At 48.0% G+C, this 21,131-nt stretch overlaps 1 protein-coding gene across 1 annotated transcript in view; it reads left to right on the forward strand.

Annotated features, from left to right (window-relative positions):
* The first annotated feature begins 17,140 nt into the window (after nt 1-17,140).
* Nucleotides 17,141-21,131, forward strand: part of PLXNC1 (plexin C1) — a 150,150-nt gene continuing 146,159 nt past the window's right edge. The window contains exon 1 of the mRNA XM_065934213.1: nt 17,141-18,340. Within this exon, the coding sequence (XP_065790285.1) occupies nt 17,270-18,340 (1,071 nt within the window). The 5' untranslated portion in view covers nt 17,141-17,269. The remainder of the gene's footprint in view (nt 18,341-21,131) is intronic.

Genomic DNA, 21,131 nt, shown 5'->3' on the forward strand with positions numbered 1-21,131 from the left:
GAAGATGGCATTTTGTTCATTTCTACTCTGTTCACTGCCCATTTAGATCCTTCTGAAAATCCATTCTTCATTCTTGATTGTGGAAAATCTTTTAACTGCTGATCAGGTTTTACAGACAAATCATTTGCTGTATCCTCCCTAGCTAGCAACACCTTCTTTAATTACATCCCATTCAGTAAATGTTTACTGAGAATCTAATAATTGTCCAGAAAGACCCTAGAGATGCCAAGACTGGAGCCAAAAATTCAAAATCAAAAAGAAACGCACGCAAATAGTAGTAATAGGATAGGATTTATGCTCTGTTTGTCTTATAATTGAAATGCCAGTACAAATGAAGAAGTGATTCATTCTGTGCCTGCTGATTGGGAAAAATATGACCTACATTCAAGTAGATGACCACCCAGCAGATGTGTTCTTTACTTTAGGCTACTTTTTTGTTTGTTTTTAAAATAGTAAGTGAGTCACCGGTCAAATGTGAAGCTGTAACAACTCTGTATTTTGGAATGTGATGCCCTCATAAGTCTGTCTGAGAACTGGGATTTTTTTCCCCCTGCAAATCACCTCAGTTTGTTTTTTTTTTTAATTATCTACCAGTTTTTAGATATAGGATTATCACCAAATATATTTTTACCATTTAAAAAAAAATTACAGATGTGTAAGCTAACCTTTGAAGACACATTTATGGAGAGAATGAAACAGTAGTTACTGAAAGAGAATTGGTGCCTGCTGTGCTTATTTCTGGGGCTTCCCTGGTGGCTCAGAGGTTAAAGCGTCTGCCTGCAATGCGGGAGACCTGGGTTTGATCCCTGGGTCAGGAAGATCCCCTGGAGAAGGAAAGGAAATGGCAACCCACTCCAGTATTCTTGCCTGAAGAATCCCATGGACGGAGGAGCCTGGTGGGCTACAGTCCACGGGGTCGCAAAGAGTTGGACACGGTGCTTATTTCCAAGGAGAGAGAGAACTTCATTTTTGCAACAATAAAATAGCAACCCACCCTTCACAACAGTGTTAGAACACTTCCCTTTGCACTCCCTCCTCCTCTTCTTGTTTAGGTAAGGATTTAAAATAAGCAGGAAAGGGGAACTCTGCACCAGACCCTAGGCAACTGGGTGGGTCAACTAAGATTACAGCTTGGTATTTGCAAGAAAAAAAAAAAAAAAAAAATTACTGGAGTTCCCCATTTGTATTTTAACGGGCACAAAGTTACCTTTCCAGAGGGACCTGGCCTAGCCACTCGTCTGTTTTCAGAGATGCAGTGAGCAGGCCAACTGCTTCTCTAGGCTGAGGATGTGAATTTATCTTGCCTGCGTCGGAGATGTCCACATCTGATAAGGCAAAAATACCACGAGAGGCTGTCAAGGATCCAGCAAGTCCTAAGTCAGCAGAAAAGACAAGAACATCAGTGTTAGAGAAGCACGTTCCAAGGAAACAATGGGAATGAATTTAATAAGGGCTTTTTCCAACTACCATCCTCTAAGGGCCCTTTTTCTCTTCTTGTTTTTGAATCTGTCTCCCTAAAAACCTAATTTCTTAAGGACCAGAATTATAAATTGTAATATAATTACTCGATGAGGGAAATGCCATCCTACACCTGTGCCCACTGGCAGCAGGAAAACACACACTGACTCTGCTTCTCCACTTTGTCAGCAGGTGGTTGAGGGATCTCAGAACAGCAGTTTTTAACTGGGGTCTGTGAACTCGGATGGTGAAACAAAATTGCATCTTTATTCTCTCGAACTGAAGTTCGGCCTTTCCTTCCATTACAATTGTGGGTAACACATTAGAATAGTAATAGAAGTGCCTGTGACTTTGTCAACAAGGAACATCACAGATCTTTTCAAATCATGTGTCAATTGTTGCCAATATGTTGATTCACACGTATCACTACTTCACCTCATGATTAAATATTAGAGGTGCTGCTAGATCTTGTTATGTATAATGCTACTAAAAAAGCATATCTGTTATCACGGCATGATTTTATTATTTTGTAACTGTATTTCAACATAGTTGCCTTTCTTTCTAATCTTATGTATTTCTTTTTAATTTAAAAAGTTTTGAAGTTTAAAAATATTGTGCGAAGAGTCAGTAGACTTCACTAGGTTCTCAAAGGAGTCCATGCCCTTCTGCCTCCCATACCTACAAAAGATGTTAAGAGCCCTGTAGGAGATTCTCGTACCGTGCCCCTCGCTTTAGGAGATTTCAGTATTCCCCATTGCCAGAGCACAGCTTCCATGAAGACAGGGGCCTACAAAATTAATCATTTAGTGCATTTCATTGTGCCTTTCACTTGGTTTTAATTACCTCTTTCCCATAACATACCTTAACAAAAACCTCAAATGCAGTTCAATTGTGAAATATGGAATCATTTGATCCTCAAATCGCTGGTGAAAACTGCATCAGCTTTCAGCTATTCACGAGCTGACTGACTGAGCTGTGAATTACCAAGGTCCCCTTTTCTTCCTGGCTTCCTCTTTGGCTGTTTACCACGTGGTTCTTTTACTGTGGGTCACAGGTGCACTGAAAGATAGGCAGGGCGCGAGGGGAAATGACATTCAAATCTGACAATTTTCCTCCCTCACTCAGAAGTCGTTGATGGGCAGAGGTTGAAATCATTGATTAAATTAAGATTTTGGGATTACCTGTGGATTTTAATTACCATGCTATTCACTGTCCCAATGTGTTCTGTCTCCCCCATCACTGCACTCCTGTAGCTCTAATGAGACGCTTATCAGATGCTATTTTGTATTGTTAGTTATCTTTGCAGTGCATACACTCTTTGAGTTCATGGATCCTGTGTTATCCTTCTCTTCGGTTGCCTCTGGTGCTTGGCAGACAATAGACCCTCCGTAAATAGGTGTGGCTGAATTGAATAGCTGTCGACTGTGCATATTTAGTGGGTCTTCAGGCTTGAAGTTGCCAGTGTTAATATGATTATTTTCTATCTCGGATTTGTTTATGCAACATCTATTCCACAAATACTTAACACTTACTATGTGCCAGGTATCATGCTAGACATTAGAGACAAAGATGAATATAACTAGTTCTCCCACGGAGTCTAAAGCCAGACAGCCCTCAGACCAATACAGGTTGCAACGGGGTATAATGAGAGCAAAGATTGGGGTGTGAATCAGGTGTGTTGGTGAAACTAGAGGTCAATTCTGGCAAACAAAAGTCAGAAGATGCTAAAAGTGAGAACCCAAAGGATGAGTAGGACTTTAGCCAATAGGAATAGGGGATGAGAAACCATAAATCCATCAGTATTGCAACAGCATTCTTTACCTACCCAACACCCATCTCCTCTTCTTCCCTCCTTCCCTTCTAATAGAACCTTAGTTTCCAGTTTGGGATGGGCTCGAGGAAGGTAAGCTCCTTTTCCAGACCCAAGTTCATGAGCCAATCAGGCACCAAGCATGGTCATTCCTTTTCTCTTTGACAGTGATTGGTCCAGGGTGAGCACATAACCACCTTTCTGGTCAATGAAATAGAAGGGGAAGTCAGCCCAGGGCCTTGCATTCGGACAGAGAAGGACAGAGTCTTGCTAGGAGAAAACTAGCTTTCTCCTCTTGTCTAGAAATCTGTTATGATGTTTGCGACTGTGGCAGCTATCTTGTGACAGCAGGAAGATAATAAGAGCCTGGGGGGCTCTTTGATAGTAACACTGAATAGCAACCAATCCTGGCAACTGGACTTCTTGTGTTGGGGGGGGGATTAACCCCTACTTGTCCATGCTATAAGTATTTAGACTTTTTTCCCCCTTATAACTAAACACATCATAACTTGTATGCATAACTTCTGTAAACTATTTTTTCACAGGTTTCTCCAGTGAATACCAATGTGATCCCATGGCTAATACCCCTGAGTTTTCCTGGCTGATTATCCTCAATATGTATAACTCTAGGTTCAACTCCTTTCTTCTTCAGTCTCTCCAATCACTTTCGGGAGCCTCCAGGAGAACATCTTTGATTGTGGCTTCCTCCTTACTACTCTGCATCTCCCCTGATGCTTAAACAGTATTCTCTGCAAAGCTGGCAAGAAAGTCTGTCTCTCTGACTCTGTTTCACTCTACCACTAGATCCCAAGGTGGTGTGAATGCCTTGAATATCATAGACCTTTGGTCAAAGTATACCTTCTGGCTCCTGCCTACCCCTGCTCTCTACAGGGAATTGTCTGAGAAAGAGGAGGCATACTGTTCTCAGCTGCTTTTCTTAGGGTCTTTCCGCAGAAGCCTAGCATCAACCTCCACCTTTAGGCAGGACCAAACCAAACAAAAGCCCCAGGGCATATGAACCAGTGCCCACAGATGTCCGTGAGTTCAGGTTTATTAGCCCTGCACGACCTCTCTCCAGTTAACTCTGCCCAGGGCGCAGTTACACACGCACATGAAGGCATGGGGACAGAGTGTTGCAAAAACAGGCGGTCAAAAAAAACCAAAAAACAAAAACAGGCAGTCAGGGACCTTTTATGGCTTCTCAGGTGGCGACGTTGGTAAAGAACCCGCCTGCCAATGCAGGAGACGTAAGAGACTTGGGTTCGGTCCCTGGGTTGGGAAGATCCCTGGAGTAGGAAATGGCAACCCACTCCAGTATTCTTGCCTGGAGAATCCCATGGACAGAGGAGCCTAGCAGGTTACTGTCCATGGCGTCACAAAGAGTCGGAAGTGACTGAAGCGACTTGGCGCACAAGAAGTGTAAGCAGTAATTTCTAAGCCAGAGCTTCCCCAGAAGTATGGCATATGGTACACTGAGATACTTCCCTGCCCTCTCAGTCCTTGGGACTACTGGGTAGAGCCTGGCAGCCAGAGCCCTTAGACTGATCACCTCCAGCGGCAAGAGGCCTTGTGTGGATCTAGGAAGGTGGATCCAACAGGGTGGAATCTCATAAGACCATGACATAAAAAGATTGGAAAACAATGGAGAGGCATTAAGGGATTTTTTAACAGTAAGAAACCTAATCAATTTTCCATCTTGGAAGGAAATGAGAAGGCAATGCAAAAGTTGGATGGGAGGGGTAGACAACGAGCCTGAGGCCAGGAATACCAGCCTCACCTACAGTGGCCCAGATGTGAAGCCATGAAGGGCTGCACTAAGGAATAGGAATAAGAAAACAGAAGGGATCTGGGATAAGAGGAATCTTGAGGAGATAAAAATCAATGAATGGACATGGTCTTGCTGGCTGATTAGATACACAGAGGGAAGAATCCAGGATGACTTACAGCTTTTGGCTTGAGAACCTGAATGAACAGTGCTGTCATCCATTGAAACTGAGAATATGTGGGGGAAAGGTGGAAGAATGTTGGTTTGAGATGCATGTGGAATGTCCGAGGGAGATGACCAGTAGGCATCTTGACATACAGGTCTAATGCTCAAGAGGTCACGCTCATTTAGAAATGTAGTCTTCAGCAGATATTATTGGTGATACTGACCAGGTAGAACAGAGCTGGGATAAGAGAGGGCCAGACACAGAACCCAAGCCAGCTCAAGTCAAAGGACCAAGACTGAGAACTCAGTCCCGGTGGGTTTCATTCAGAGTGTGTGTGTATGTGTATCTGTCTTATGTCTGCTTCTCCTTGAATATTTGCCTCATTGCCTTCAGACTGGACTTTTCCGCTAGGTGGAGAATAAAGTCACTGGTAGCTCCAGAATAGCCATTCCAGTAAGACTCTTTTCCCCCCACCACCACACTATAACAAGAAAGAAAGTGAAGTCTCTCAGTCGTGTCCGACTCTTTGCGACCCCATGGACTGACTATAGCCTACCAGGCTCCTCTGTCCATGGGATTTTCCAGGCAAGAATACTGGAGTGGGTTGCCATTTCCCAACAATCCCTAGAAATAACTCTGAGTGACTTTGCTTGGGTCATATGACCTATCCTTAGACCAAACACTGTTGCTAGCTATTGAGCACTTGCATTGGCCAGACCTAGGTCATGTGTCATGAGTTCACATTGTCATCTGATTGGGGCTGGGACATAGGGGCAAGTTCTATTACCAGAAGAACAGTGATGGTAAAGCTTTCAGGGCAGATAAATATAGTTACCATCGTTCCCCACCCATCAACATTTAAAGAGGTAGATAGAAAAGGGGGACCAGTAAAGGAGACAAAAAATTGACATGTCAGAGTAGATTATCAGCTTTTCAGAGGCTGAGAAATGTGTCTTATTCATATCTGTTTCCTCCTTCCCTCTGATATGTAGTGCTATGCCTATAATCAACAAGTGTGGATGGAATGAATTCATAAACATTCCACATGGCAAATAGTGGGTATTTTTCAAAAAACATGACAAAAACTGACACCCGGAAAATCTTATTTGGACAATATACAAAAGCACTTTTTTTTTAAGTAGTTGTCCACCACTGACATAGTTGTTAACATTAATAAATTCTCTGAAAAGAGCCAGTCGTTTTCATGATTTGGATTAAGGCACCATATCAATTTGGACCCAAGTAGTTACAGTGAGAATCTGATTGGGAGACTGTCATGGAAATCAGGTAGTGTTGTTTTAAAGAATGTTCCGTTTATTGCTTGGTTCTAAGGCTGACTGTAATTTCATGCTGCATTTGCAAGCCTGCAGGCAGATACCTTAATTACTATGGACACTAGATAGAAAGAGGAGTGCTAGTCCAAATCTCTCTTAATTGGTGACATACTTCCACCTTCGGGGGAACAGATGCTAGGAAGGAATGAAAGAAAGCTTGTAAACCACAGCACCCAGCAACTCCCCTTAGGTTTTATCTATTTTTTCTTATTAAGTACCTTTTATATCCACTAGGGGGAATCCTAGTGCGTATCAAAACGTGGCTCTTTCTAAGCATAATGGAAAGAAATACCCTTGAAAACTTGTCTGTTGATGGGTGTGTCCTCTACCCTGTCAGGGTCCAGATATCTGGCATATTATATTTTTCAAACAAATTAGAGAATATCATTCAAAATATGTTAAAGAGTGGCAATTATTTAAACTCTCACTGGATTTAGAAGGGGTCCACTAAGCATTTTAGATAAAGTTTTTATTATAAACAGAAGCTTCCACCACGAAAAGGAGGGTTTATATTTGTTAGAATATTTGGCTATTAAAAAAAAGAAAATGCCGAATCTTAACACTTTCAATTTTAAAGAGCTTAATTTTAAATACCTGTGTGATTTCAAGTTTTAAGTTTAAATACTAATGTGATCTTAATGTTCACTGGAATTCTTAAAGTATTATTGGCACTCCATTGATAATTATTATAAGCTTGTCTAACATAATTACAGTATAAGACTCTTCTCTTTTCAACACAAAACCATTGTCAAAGTTTCAAAGACGCTGTAAATTAACAATCTGAATGCAGTACTCAGACTTGAATTCAGAGGGTGCTTCTCCATATTGTCAATAGTATATATTTTTGTGGTTGGCTATTGCTCTTCTCAGTTCTGTTCTCTGTCTTTACAGAGATAATGAACTCACAAATTGGTTAATATGCATTATACATATGCTAGGTTGTCACTGTAACTAGGGCTGTGGGTACCCCAAAGAATGACGCCCTGTCTCTAGCATCTGCAGTGTTTAGAACGCAGTTCAGCCAGTGTTTGTTAACCACTGAGTCTGGACAAGGCTTAAGAAGCTGCATGGGGAGGGAACCATCAATCTAGCTCACTGCCCCAACTCTCAACACATGCTCAGCACATGGTAGGTCCTCAGAAACTGTTTGTTAGAGGAATGAGCAAGTAAATGAAAAAAAGGTGTGAGGAATAAAGGGAATTATGGTGATAACCCAGAGAAGGCAACGGCACCGCACTCCAGTACTCTTGCCTGGAAACTCCCATGGACGGAGGAGCCTGGTAGGCTACAGTCCATGGGGTCTCGAAGAGTCGGACACGACTGAGCGACTTCACTTTCACTTTTCACTTTCACACATTGGAGAAGGAAATGGCAACCCACTCCAGTGTTCTTGCCTGGAGAATCCCAGGGACGGCGGAGCCTGGTGGGCTGCCGTCTATGGGGTCGAGAAGAGTCAGACACGACTGAAGTGACTTAGCAGCAGTAGCATGGTGATAAACTGAATAAGACACCATCCTTGACCTCAAGGAATCCACAATTGAACAGAAGAACTATATACACAACTAATGTACAATGAATAATGCAGACTGCAAGATTCAAATGCTTTCATAGACTGGCAGATAAAGTGTTGTTCAAGTTCAGAACAGGGGATTCACAACCAAATGGAGAAATCAGTTAAACACATTCAATAGGTAACTTTAAGTGCACTGCTAGAAGGGAGTCTGGCGAGGAAGAGATACTCATTCCTATATTAGAATAAGTGAATGAACATTTATGGTACACCAAACCCTGTGCCCATTCCCAGGGGCATGAAGATGAATCAGAACTTGATTTCTATTTTAATTTAAAATAATTTTTAAAGTTCATAGTCTAGTAGAGAGCTTCTAATATACTTTCAAGAAAGACTTCCAGGAGAAAGTGGCTTTTAAATTGGGTCTTGAAGGATGCATAGGAGTTTGCAAGGCAGAGAAGAGAGAAAGGATATTTTATTTTTCCTCTTAAATATGTATTTATCTCTTTGGCTGTGCTAGGTCTTAGTTGCAGCATGTGAGATCTAGTTCCTTGACCAGGGCTTGAACCTGGGTCCCCTGCATCAGGAGTGTGGAGTCTTAGCCACTGGACCATCAACGAAGTCCCAGGGAAAGGATGTTTTAGATGAGAAGTACAGTATATGCAAGGGGATGGAGGCAGAGGAAGGTCTGCCTTGTTTAAAGAATATCCCGTTGCTAAAAATGGATGACAGTACCAAGTATATCACTGGCTCTTAGCACAAAACCCTGTAGAAGGAAGTTCCTTAGTAAATACTAGTTGTTTTTGACAATAATGATGGTTAGAACCAGAGGATGACCTAAGTCTTAAGTGCTGGTCAAACTAAGTAAGAGTGCTCAGTACTGGGCATATGCCCAGGAAACACAAGCTAAAATTCTCCTCTAAGGATGAGATTTAAAAATGAGTATTGTGGTCTGAATGGTGTCCCAACACACCCCCAAATTCACCTGTTGAAGTCCTAACCCCCCAATATCTCAAAATATGACTGTATTTGGATATTGGAGTCTTTAAAGAAGAAAAAGGAGGGCTTCAGGGTGGACTGGCATCCTTATAAGGAAAAAGGAAACAGATACAGGGAGAAGACTAGGTGAAGACACAGGGAAGAGATGGCCATCTACAAGGAGAGAGGCCTCAGGAGAAACCAACTCTGCCACGCCTTGATCTCGGACTTGTAGGCTCCAGAACTATAGGGAAATAAATAGATTTCTGTTGTCTAAGCCACCCAGTCAGTGGCACTTTGTTATGGCAGCCCTAGCAGACTAGTAATGGGTTAGCAAAGCAGTAGAGCGCTGGTACTGGTAATGGTAGTGGTGATGATGGTGGTGGTGGTGATGATGATGTCATTTAGTACGCTTGAAAATTCCCATAAGGTTAGATGCTACTATTTCCCAGCTACAGTGAGGATGCTGAGGCTCAGAGAACCCAAGGCTACCTAGTTTTGGGGTGATGGCACTAGATTTGAAACTTAGGCCTGACTAAGGCTACCACTAGCCTTGTAAAGTGTTTGTAAAGAGAAAAAGCATCTCTTCCTTGAGGGTGAGCAGAAGGTGGGCTGGATTTCAGTTCCTCTTGCCCCACCTTGGCCAGATGCCTTGGTGCAGGGCTCCCCCTTCACGGTGACGCACTCTACAACCCAAGCACTTAATCATTATGCTGGGCTTCCCACGGGGCTGGGGTGGCTGGAGGTAATACCACCAAGCGAGGAAGAGAGCACATAAGAGGGATTCTGAGAGCCTGGATTGCAAACCTCACCTGCTCCACAGTTGGGCATTTGAGAACCCAGGTCCATGAGCTCTGGGTCCCAGGGGGTGGGTTGCCAGTGGTCCTACAGCCACAAGGGGGCCTTGATTCAGCCCAGTTCTGCTAAGTGGCTTCAAACAGCTCCGTCTCCAGTCCTCATTAAGCAAGAAATCTAGTTTGCTGGGATCACACACCTATCCGGTCACCAGCACCCCCACCCCCACCCCTCCCCACCCTCCAATCAAAGCGACCGAGAAAAGCATCTTTGAGCATTTTGACGAGGAATGTCAGCGCGCCTCTCCTCACAATTAAAGCTCCTGAATGTTCCAAATTGCAGCTTTCATGATGGGGGAAAAAAGGCCTCTGACAGCGTAAATATTTAATCACCATTAAGAATGTCCAACAAAGGAGGGGAGTCTGGTTTCAAATTGGCTGGTTCAGATGATGAAGGCGCAGAAGTCACAGCAGAGTAAAAATAAAGTTCCCTCTAAAAAACTCCTGGCTTTAGAACTCAAGATGGTTTCTATTTCTACTCCATGGAACACTGTGTGTGTCACCAGTCCTTGAGCCACGAAGGAACCTAGAATACCTGATTTATCTTTAAATATTAGTGGGGGTGGGGTGGGGTGAAGTCTGGAGACAAGAGAGGATAGCAGTCTCTTCATAAGCCTGTTTTGGGGAATCATGAATAAAAACGGAATTTCTAGACTGTACTGAAGGGACTGCTGAAGTTCAGACTTAAGGAAAAATGTCTAAAAAGGAAAAAGCAGTATGTTCAGCTTTGTGTCTTATTTGAAAATAGACTTCAAACGTCCCGCAGTGTTTTAGATATCAGAACCATCCCTGCCCCCCACCACCTTTTGAACCCTTAGCTCCCAGTAGTTCTCGGTTTACTTTTAAGGCAAAGCTTTTAGTTTTATGATTTAGCTGGAAAAAATATATAATATTAGTCAGGTTTCCATTTATCTCTATCACCAGGTTGAACTAGTGTAGGAAAGCCTGTTGCAAAGGGGAGAAAGAAATGGAGATTTTCCAAAATCCAGACTGGGGGGAGCCAAACATTTGGAGAGAAAGACTAGGAGTTCCTCGGTGCCTAGCAGTGCCTCATGCTCCCCATCAGTGGACAGACAGAAGGTACAGGTTTAAGTAGCATTCTTGTTCCCTTCTCCACCCATGCTTGGAGGGGGGCTGGTACATCAGTTATGGCTCTGACAGAAAAGAAGTGACACGGGCAAATGGGTTTGTTAGTGAAGGGACCATGGCAGAGGTGTGGATGAGATGAAGGGAGACCAGCCAGGGCCAGCAGCAGAGGGAGACGTTGGTTCCTGCAGACCTGAAGAGTAGGGAGAGGGCCGGTGATAACCCAGAGAAGGCTGGGACCATAGCTGTAGTTGTAAAACAGGACTGACCATAGCTGCTGTGGCCTTTGAGAGGGACAAGGCCAGTGCACAGATCACTGGAAGAATAAATATCTGGACATCACCCCTGGGTCTCCTGATTGGGGGGGGGGGGGGGTGGCTCAGATTGGTTGGACCTAACTGGAAACCAAAAAGTGAGGAGGATGTCCAAAAACGTCAAACTTGCGGGTGGACAGCAGGATGGAGAAGGGTGGGAATGTGTTCTGTAGAGATCAGTGGAAACTACCCAGCACAAATGGGGAAGGAAAAACAAATAGGATTAGAGAAGGGGCAGAATGGCGAGGTAAATGCTCGGCCTTCCATTGGATTTGCCCTTGGGACTCTGCATGATGCTGTCTGCACATCCAATGCCTTCCCCACCATGGGTGACAAGTGAGGCTGCCCTCACCATGGGGACCACATGTTGAGCTTCCTGTTGTCAACAACCCAAGTTCAGAGCTGATGCCAGTTGCTTCTTGTCCACCTTGGTGGATATATTTTCTAGGGAGTGGCAAGGCCTACAAATAAGAAGGTGTGCCAACTTGGTGGCAAGCAGCAGACCGCTCACTGCCCAGTCCAGCAACTTCATCATCAGCTCAGAGCATCTCTCTGTCAGAATCTCAAGGAAAAGGAAGTATGACTGACTGTGACGTTATCTGCGTGTTTATCTTATCTTCTGCTATTCGCTTCAAGAATTTGAGTTATTAATATGAGGGCCTGGTTTCTGGCAGCTCTTCTCTTTAATTGGGTTTACGCCAAGCTGCCAGTTATCAAAGGATTCAGGCCCTACGATTACACTAACAGGGAGCCTCAGAGCTGTGACGGCAGAACAGAGACACAGGGCAAGACATTGTATTAAAGAGGGATTGGCATTTTGTGTCTAGTCCATGATGCCCTTTTGGCTCCATATTTTAAAACAGCAGCAAGGAAAACATGAGCAGGGATAGACCCAGGTCTTGTGTAAAACCAGACAAAAGTTGGTGACCAAGAGACTGCTCACAAGTTACCGAGGTCCCCCAGATCCGGAGGAGTAATTAATGGATGACTCTGCGCTTTGTGCCGGATGAACTCCAGTTGGTCTGGAAAAACACTGTGATGGTTGATGATTTACCGTATTTTGCTTTCAGCTGATAATGGTCTCATGCTCTTAACCACTGATGGTTTTGGTGAACGTTTTACAGAAAGGGCTCAAGAGAAACTTCATGACACTGAGTGTATTACATGAGAAGGGAGGGTACTAGGGGGGCAGGGTGATGTCCTAGACACCACAGTCCCTTAAAAACATCTGACATTTGACATCCCTTCCATAGGGCAATAACTCATCCATCCCTAAAGCTGAGTGAAGGCCCCCTTTTAGCTTAAAGGAAATCATTGGACCTGGAGTAAAGAATTGTTACCTTGCACATTCAATCCACTCTCCCCTCTACAATTGTACCTCTGCTGGTGAATGACCATGAGGACAATATGATGTCCAAAAAAACAATTGTAATGTGGGGAGCAAACCAAATTCTGCCTACTGAAGGAATACCACTGAGCCTCCAACACTTTAACCAAAGGCATGGGCATCATCACCAAAGTATAAGATGCTCAGCAATTGTCTGGCGCCATGTTGGGTGGGCAAGGAAGACAAGGCGCCACGTTCTATTGTTGTTCAGTCACTAAGTCCTGTCCAACTCTTTACGACCCCATGAACTGCAGCACACCAGGCTTCCCTGTCCTTCACTATTTCCCAGACTCTGCTCAAACTCATGTCCACTGAGTCAGTGATGCCATCCAACCCTCTCACCCTCTGTCGCCCCCTTCTCCTGCCCTCAATCTTTCCCAGTATCAGGGTCTTTTCCAGTGAGTCTGTTTTTTGCATCAGGTGGTCAAAGAATTGGAGCTTCAGCATTAGTCCTTACATTGAATGTTCTTTTACCACATCTTAACTGTGCCTTTGACTGACTTTCCATGTTTATTGAACTGCATTCAACTCGTCTCTCAGCATCAATTCAAACTTATTAAATGGCTCTTCATCTTATCTGCTTTCAACCATCTACTCATCAGCAGACTAGAAAGAAGCCTGGCTCATTTCTTTTTCCTGTCAGTCACAAAGGGGGCTAGAGGCTCTGATAAGGGCCTTGATGTGGAAGACCACATAGATTTGAGCAAAGCTGTCTTAAGTCCTAGAAGGACATGACTGGAACTGTTCAACCCACTGAGTGGTGCTTTCCAAATGCCACCGAGGGGGTTGTAGCTATGTAAATAAGGTATAGAGAGAACTCATTGGCTGCCGGAACTAATAATCTTAGTGGTTTTTCATCTCTGCCGGGCCAGTCATTCCCAAAGACCACTGTCAGAATTTCCTAAGTCAGAAGGCAAACCGAAGCACCAATGATAGCCACCTTGTGACTGTGACCAATTGCCTGCAGATCAGTTCTTAATGTCCTGAACCTCGGCAGGAAGCCACGGGATCTATAAAGTCCTGTCCAGCAGAAATGAGTCTGATTGTGGATGGTCTGGTTAACCCAGATTGCCTTTGGTGCCTGGGGGAGTTGATATTTTCTCATTATGAAGACTTTCCCATCTAGTCAATGCTACAAATAAAAACTGCTCGGAATCGGTCTGAACTGCCTGTTTCCGTGGTAGCAGGTCTCTGTCTGGAGGATAAATCTGCACCATCTTCCTTTTTTTGGGTTTCAGCCAGTTGTGTTACAAGGAGTTCTGAATGTGCAATACGTGACACCCGGTGGGCTGGGCTCCAGCACTGGGAGAGGGAAACCTTGTCACCGGTAGGATTCGCATCCTTGGCCAAGCGGTGTCCGAGAGAAAGCGATCAAAGACATTCAGAATCCACATGCCTAAATATTTATTTTGGTTGTTCATGTTTCCCACCGTTTTCAAACGTGAACTTATGTCCTGAAGGTGGAGCTTTAGCACACAGGAAAATTGGAATGGGACAAACATGTTTGTACCAAACAGGATAGAATCAGCAAAGAACACATTCATATGCTTCCTAGTCCTCTCCATTTTTCAGGCCAAAAAAATAGGCACAGATTCTGATTTCTTTCACCATAGGAGCCTGCATACAATTAAATGGGAGAGAAAAGAAGCCTGCTCTCAAGAGCGGGGCTTATGATCCCAGTAGAATGGCAAGAGACTGTAGCCATCAAAGCCACTTATGCTTCTTGCTGGTAGTGTTTTTTAAGATGTTGTTTCCTTTTCAACACAAGGCAGCAATGAATTGAGTAGTGATCAAAATGCCGCACCACAGAGTATGTTTAATCCAAATAGCTCCCAAGATGGTCTGCTCCTGATTGTACCAACTCTACGGGACTTCGAGAAATTACTTGGTTACCAGTGAAGTAAAACTATCTCCAGAATGGAATTGAACTGTTGCTTCTCATAACAACATTGCCACAGCCGGCTCATGAAGGCAGTGAAGATCATTGTGTTTCTTCACCATTCACGGGGAACGCTGTCAAAATATGGGCACACACATCCCCTCCTATGCTGTGAAGGGGTCCATGAGCTACTGCAGATGCTTCCAAGACACCACTTTTTCCACTGCTGGCAGTGCAAAAATTCTGAAAACATTTCAGGTGGGAAGACAGTGAAGGGAGTAACGCCTGATTATTTTGGAGCAGAGCGCGTCTGATTAGCCTCGCCTAAAGATCTCCTGATTCACCTCCATCTGGTATAGCTCGAGGTCTTTCCCTTGCTCCTCTTCTCTCCTCACTGGCACCCCAACCGCCGTCACTGCAGCCGAAAGAGCGACCTGACAGCTTGTGGGAAAGCACGTGCTGCCTCCTGGCAGGCAAAGATAATGTTATCCAATTTCAAACAAGGGAAGGACAAATGGAAAGATGACCACTTGTGAATTCAAAGTATGAGAGCTACTGCCGGGATGATGTGAGCCTTTAACTGCACGTCCAGATTGGAAACCCCAGTTCCTCTTATGCTTCTAGCTTCCCCTCATCCTCCTTTGCTTCAGCCTTCCAGATCAATCTCCTCCTGCCCCGTCCCTCAGCACCGGGGAGAAGAACTTGGGGGACTATGGTAGAAGTTTAAAACCTGCAACAGCTGCTCCTTCAGAAGGGCTCAGCATCTAGACAAAGCCCAGGCAACCCACCCCACCCCAAAACCGATTTCATGTAGGACTGGGAAACTGGGAGGGGAAGGAAGAAAGGAGTTGTGACCAGTTACCCTCCCTGGGGCCTCTGGTCTGGAAATAGCCTGGAAAGGGTCACAGATCCTCTCTCATGGCGTGCACAGGGTTCTCGGGGTCCCCCTGCTGCACCCCGAAGATCACCTGCCAGATGGTAGGTAAGGTGCAGCTGGTGTTACCAGCTGCCTCAGGGCTGGGAGGTATCTGTGCAGAATCTGAGGCTCCCTTCTGAGAAATCATGAACCTACACACAGGTGTGCAATGATTCAGACAGTCACTGGGCTCCAGAAGTTCTTGGTTGTTTGGGGGGCGGCCCAGCTGGTATTTGCCGCCTTGGTGGGTTGGTGAGACCTCAAGAGAGTCCAAAGGACAGAAGTGTGAAAGGAGGAGACAGAGGGAGCGCCTCTAGGGAAATAAGGGTACTTGACTCTGAAGGCTGGGCTGGGGAGGTAGGTGGGAACATTTAACTTGGGGAACTTTTCTGTCCCACCTGCTGAGAACACTGTCCAGGTAGTTCTGTAAAGACCACAGGTGGGACTTGGCTAGAGGGGGCGGTGTAAGCGGCCCTGGAGCCAGAAGGGAATTCGAATCTCACTTCTGCTGTCTGCCAGCAGTAGGACCCCCCTCCCCTCCCCCGCAAGTTCCGCAAAGTCTCTACCCCTCCTAACGAGATGGGGCTGATAACAGTCACTAATAGGGTTGTCATGGGTATTCAATGAGTTTTAATCCACGTAGTGAATTTCAAGCGGGACCCGGCACGCAGTACGTCCTCAATAAATATTAGCCATGATCATTCAGGTTAGATGATGAGTAGAACTTTCTAAGTGCTAGGTTTGAAAGCCTGAGACTCCGTTGCCAAGGGAAATGAGAGAACCTCTTTAAGTATGGGAGCTCCGGCCCCAGGGATTGTCCAGAACCAGAATCTCGGCGCCTGCCTTTCCTCCACCTCACTCCTCTGACCCGGGGAAACCCATCGCCTGTCACAGGGGCGTCTTGGTTCCTTGCGCCTGGGGCTTGTCAGTATTTCCCTCTCTCGCGCTCCTCCCCAGGGCCTCCCTCCCGCCGCTCCACACCTGTCAGCCGCCCTCGCAGCCTCCCAGTGGCCCGAGCCCCGGGCCTCAGCTGCAACCCTTTGGCGGCCTGGGTCCTAGTTCCCCGAGCCTTGCGCATCTCTCCGCGCCGCTCTCGTAAACAAAACCCGAGCGTTAGAGCAGCCCCGCGGGCGGACAGGCGCCGGAGCCAGCCTGGTGCGCTGTTAGCGCGCCCCGGGAGCCCCGGGCGAGCTAAGGGGCTATGGTGGCGGCGGCGGCAGGCGGCTCAGCTTTGTTATGAATAGATGAAAGAGGCCACCTACACAGTAACCCAAATTACGAGACCTCCCTCCTCCCTATCTCTCCGAATCAAGAGGGGAGGGGAGATGGGCGTGGAGGGAGGGCGGGCGGCCAGGAGGCGGAGGGCGGAGGAGGAAGAGGATGAGGAAGGGGGCCAGTTGCATCCCACTTTCACAATGGGAAAGTGAAACGCACAAGCGCACCCAACCTCTCCAGCCCTCCCCGCCTGCCTCGCTCCCCTCCGCCCGTCCCCTCCCTTCCCCTCCGCGCCTCCCCTCGAGCGCCAGCATTGCACAGAGGAACTCTCCGGAGAAGGAGGGCCCGGAGGAAGAGGCGCCGGAGCGCGCAGGGTTTGCCGCCGCCGCCGCCGCCGCTGCACAGGCTGCCGGAACGAGCCCGCCGCGCGCCGCCCTCCCCGCTCTCCTTCCCCGGCGAGCCGCGGGGATGGGGCGGCCGCGGGAGCCCGAGCGCGCGCAGGAGCCGCCGCCGCCCGCGTCTCACTCGCCGCGCGCCTGAGCCGCTGTCGCCGCCGCGCGCCCTGCCCGGGGGCGGCCCCCCCCCCGCCACAGCCCCATGGAGGTCTCCCGGAGGAAGGCACCGCCGCGCCCCCCGCGCCCCGCCGGGCTGCTCCCCCTGCTTGCCTATCTGCTGGCGCTCGCGGCGCCCGGCCGGGGCGCGGACGAGCCCGTGTGGCGGTCGGAGCAAGCTATCGGAGCCATCGCGGTGAGCCGGGAGGACGGCGTGTTCGTGGCGAGCGGCAGCTGCCTAGACCAGCTGGACTACAGCCTGGAGCACAGGCTCTCGCGCCTATACCGGGACCAAGCGGGCAACTGCTCGGAGCCCGTCCCGCTGACGCCCCCCGCGCGGCCCCGGCCGGGCAGCAGCTTCAGCAAGCTGCTGCTGCCCTACCGCGAGGGGGCGGCCGGCCTCGAGGGGCTGCTGCTCACCGGCTGGACCTTCGACCGGGGCGCCTGCGAGGTGCGACCCCTGGGCAATCTGAGCCGCAGCTCCCTCCGCAACGGCACCGAAGTGGTGTCCTGTCACCCGCAGGGCTCGACGGCCGGCGTGGTGTACTACGCGAACGACACCCAGAGCTGGTACCTGGCGGTGGCCGCCACCTATGTGCTGCCCGAGTCCGAGACGGCGAGCCGCTGCAACCCCGCGGCGTCCGACCGCGAAACGGCCATCGCGCTCAAGGACACGGGGAAGCGCAGCCTGGCCACGAAGGAGACGGGACGCCTCAAGCTGCGCGACGGCGGGGGTAGCCTGCACTTTGTGGACGCCTTTCTCTGGAACGGCAGCGTCTACTTCCCCTACTACCCCTACAACTACTCGAGAGGCGCCGCTACCGGCTGGCCCAGCATGGCGCGCATCGCCAAGAGCTCCGAGATGCTCCTGTTCCAGGGCCAGGCGGCCCTCCACTGCGGCCACGGCCACCCAGACGGCCGCCGCCTGCTGCTCTCCTCCAGCCTGGTGGAGGCCCTGGACGTCTGGGCGGGCGTGTTCAGCGCAGCCACCGGAGAGGACCAGGAGAAGCGCTCGCCCACCACCACCGCACTCTGCCTCTTCAGGATGAGTGAGATCCAGGCGCGCACCAAGATCTGCCGCTGGGACTTCGAGATCGATAATAACGAGAACAACTGCGTAAGTCCTGCCCTTTCCTGGGGAGGGCAGCGCTCCCCTGGCGGAGCCGCGGGCGAGGCAGAGCCGCGGGCAGAGAGGGTTGACGTTTTCCAGGTCTCGGATTTACGCGGCCCTGTGGCCGCCCGACGGCCGTCCTGGTACCTCGGGCTACTCTAAAGCACGGCCGGAGGTCCCCGAGGGAGTGTTAAACAAACGGGGAGGTGGAGAGGGTAGGAGTTAAGCTCAAAACTCCAGTAACTGCATCCCATTGCCATCCCTGCCTATCCAAACAGGGGCGCTTGTTTGGGTCTGAGCCTCCTCAAGCAGCTCCCCTGCCCTCCCCTAAGCGCCTCCCCCGGCGTGTGGTCCGGGTTGGCCTGTGGCTTTGACCCTTGTCTTCACCAGGCTTACCAAACGCAGTGCCCTGGGCTGAGAAGCCGTGGAACCTAAAGGACTTGCCACACCCCAGTCTTTGTGCCCACCCCCCGTCACCCGTGTGATGTGGTCTGAAGAGTTGGTCTGCTCAACAGCGGGCAGCGCTAGGCTGGAACGGGGGCTCAGGCTTGGGGGAACAGAACCCTCAGCGCGACCCGGTGCAAGGGGGCGGGGCTGCGGCTCTGCCGAGGGTGTGCGCTGCGGTCTAGGCTCGGGGGAGAGGCTGGGCCGGCGGAGGTGGCTTTGTGGGTAAAAAGCCTCACCCTGGAGGGGAGGGCGAGAGAAAGTGTTGGGGGTGCCAGAGGCAGTTTCTGGGCTCCAGATTGCCTGACTGGATGGCGGGGCTCGGGGGCACCACCCACCCAGGCAAATGGCAGAGTTTTCCACCACCGCCCCCTCCCCAACCTCCCCCAGGGTTCCCAAGGCAGCCACAGCTTGACTCTTGAAACTGGCGTTTCTTTGACTGGGAAAGAAAGCCGCGGTTCAAGAGGGTCCAGTTGATGGGGATTATGGAGCCATTGTGCACTTCTCCCAGGCTCTTTTCCTTCCAAGGCTGCTGGCACATCAACTCCACATATGGCTCCTGAGAGGGGAGCCTGCTGAGCGCCTCCTTTATAACTGGACAGAAATCAAAGAGCAGAAATTAACGGCTACAGGTGTTGCCATTGTTTTGGTATAAAATGCGTCAGAGAGCAAGGCGAGAAGTCTTCACTTGGACAAACGTCTTGTGTTGATACATTTGTTGTGTAAGCATAGAGCGGACGTTGGCGCTAAGGTCTATTGAGAAGTGTGTGGAGAAACCCTCCCACCCTCACCCAGGCAGAACCCATCTTACCAAATATTAGCCCTGTTACCCAGAAAGAATTAAAAAAACAGGTCTTTTGTAAGGCCCCTTAGAATGGTCATTTGCTTTCTCCTCCTTGCCGGCTACTTCTGTCCTGGGGCACACAGGTAATGTCTTCATTTAGTTACTGCCATAATTATTTTAAAAGGTAAATAACACATAATACTCCCTAAATGACTTCATCTGGCTATACAATTATAAGTTAATATTTAATATCTGTCTTTATGAGATCCTTATGAGTTCAAGTTTGGCAAAAAATATTCACCTTTGACTTCTCTGTTGAAACACTTGAAAGTACCCCCACATAGCACTTACTGTCCAGCTTTAGGCATACTTGTTCTCCTGGGTTAATGACAAGACAGCTCGGAGGCCCGCAGCAGGTGATAACGGTGGAAGTCCAAGCTCCGCCATCTGACAGCTGTGTAGATGTGTGGGAGCCAAAACATTTCTCTTGACTGCCTCACTCTACCCATTGAGTCCTGGAGGACTTAGTTCCCTTCCAAACCCAGCAGGCACCCTGAACACACTCAGAATCCACGTTTTTGGCTCAATCAGGTGTTCCTACTTGCGCTGGGATGAGGGGAAGAAAAAGTCAGAGAGCTGCTTATCCATCTTTGTGGGGCACTCCTGGGAGGTGGCTGCCCCTTAGAAATCAAGCAAGGGATAAACACAGGCTGCCAAAAATCTGGAATTGGAAAAATAAATAGTTAAACTAGGTCCCTCCACAGCATGTCTTGCTGCTGTTATATATCCAGAGCTCCCAGTGTGCTCAGAGCTGCAGTTTCTGAAAGACGGGGTCTCTACCTCCTGAGCTTGTCATCCAAGTTAAATAATGTACTCCAGTTCAAACAATAGCTTGTCAGGGCTGCCCAGGTGGGAACTTGGAGTTTTGCCTTTTTTAAAAAAAATATAAGTAAATTTCTTGCTGCTCGTATGTATTAAAAAGCCTTAATGAAATTGAATTTCAAGAGAGACTTTGAATGGGGAGGGGGGGAAGGCGGTAGTTTTGATGAAAAAGCTGACAATTTTATAACCTATTAAAACAGGCAGATAAGATACTTTGACAGATATTTGTTTGATGCCTGCTAGTGCAGGCAATGCTCTGTGCTGGGCGCCACTGATTCTACCATTGAAAGGACAATAGCAGGTGGCAACCCCATTTAATGGGGTTATGAGATCAGTGTGCCCCTAGTTGTCGCTCAGAACAATGATGCCATTTGGGTTGCGTTTGTTCTGCGTTTTATTTTCAGGTTTTCAATGTGTTTTGGAAAAGGCATGCTGAATTACAAGGCGCATAAGACAGGAGACGAAACTTGAAAAAACACTCTAGAGGGAGCCTCAGTTGATTCTAACAGTGGTTCCCCCAGAGCAGACACAGCCTTGTAGCAGTAATCCATAGGCAGCGAGGCACAAGCGTAGATTGGCTTGCCTTTCCCTGCTCCCCCTGGATGACTCTCTTATTTTCCATCTTCAGTCAACCGTGGGTAGGAAAGTGACGGGAATGACTGGGTTGTGTTTTCTCATGTCTAGGTT

Source organism: Muntiacus reevesi, chromosome 4 (assembly GCF_963930625.1).
Source record: "Muntiacus reevesi chromosome 4, mMunRee1.1, whole genome shotgun sequence".
NCBI lineage: Eukaryota > Metazoa > Chordata > Mammalia > Artiodactyla > Cervidae > Muntiacus > Muntiacus reevesi.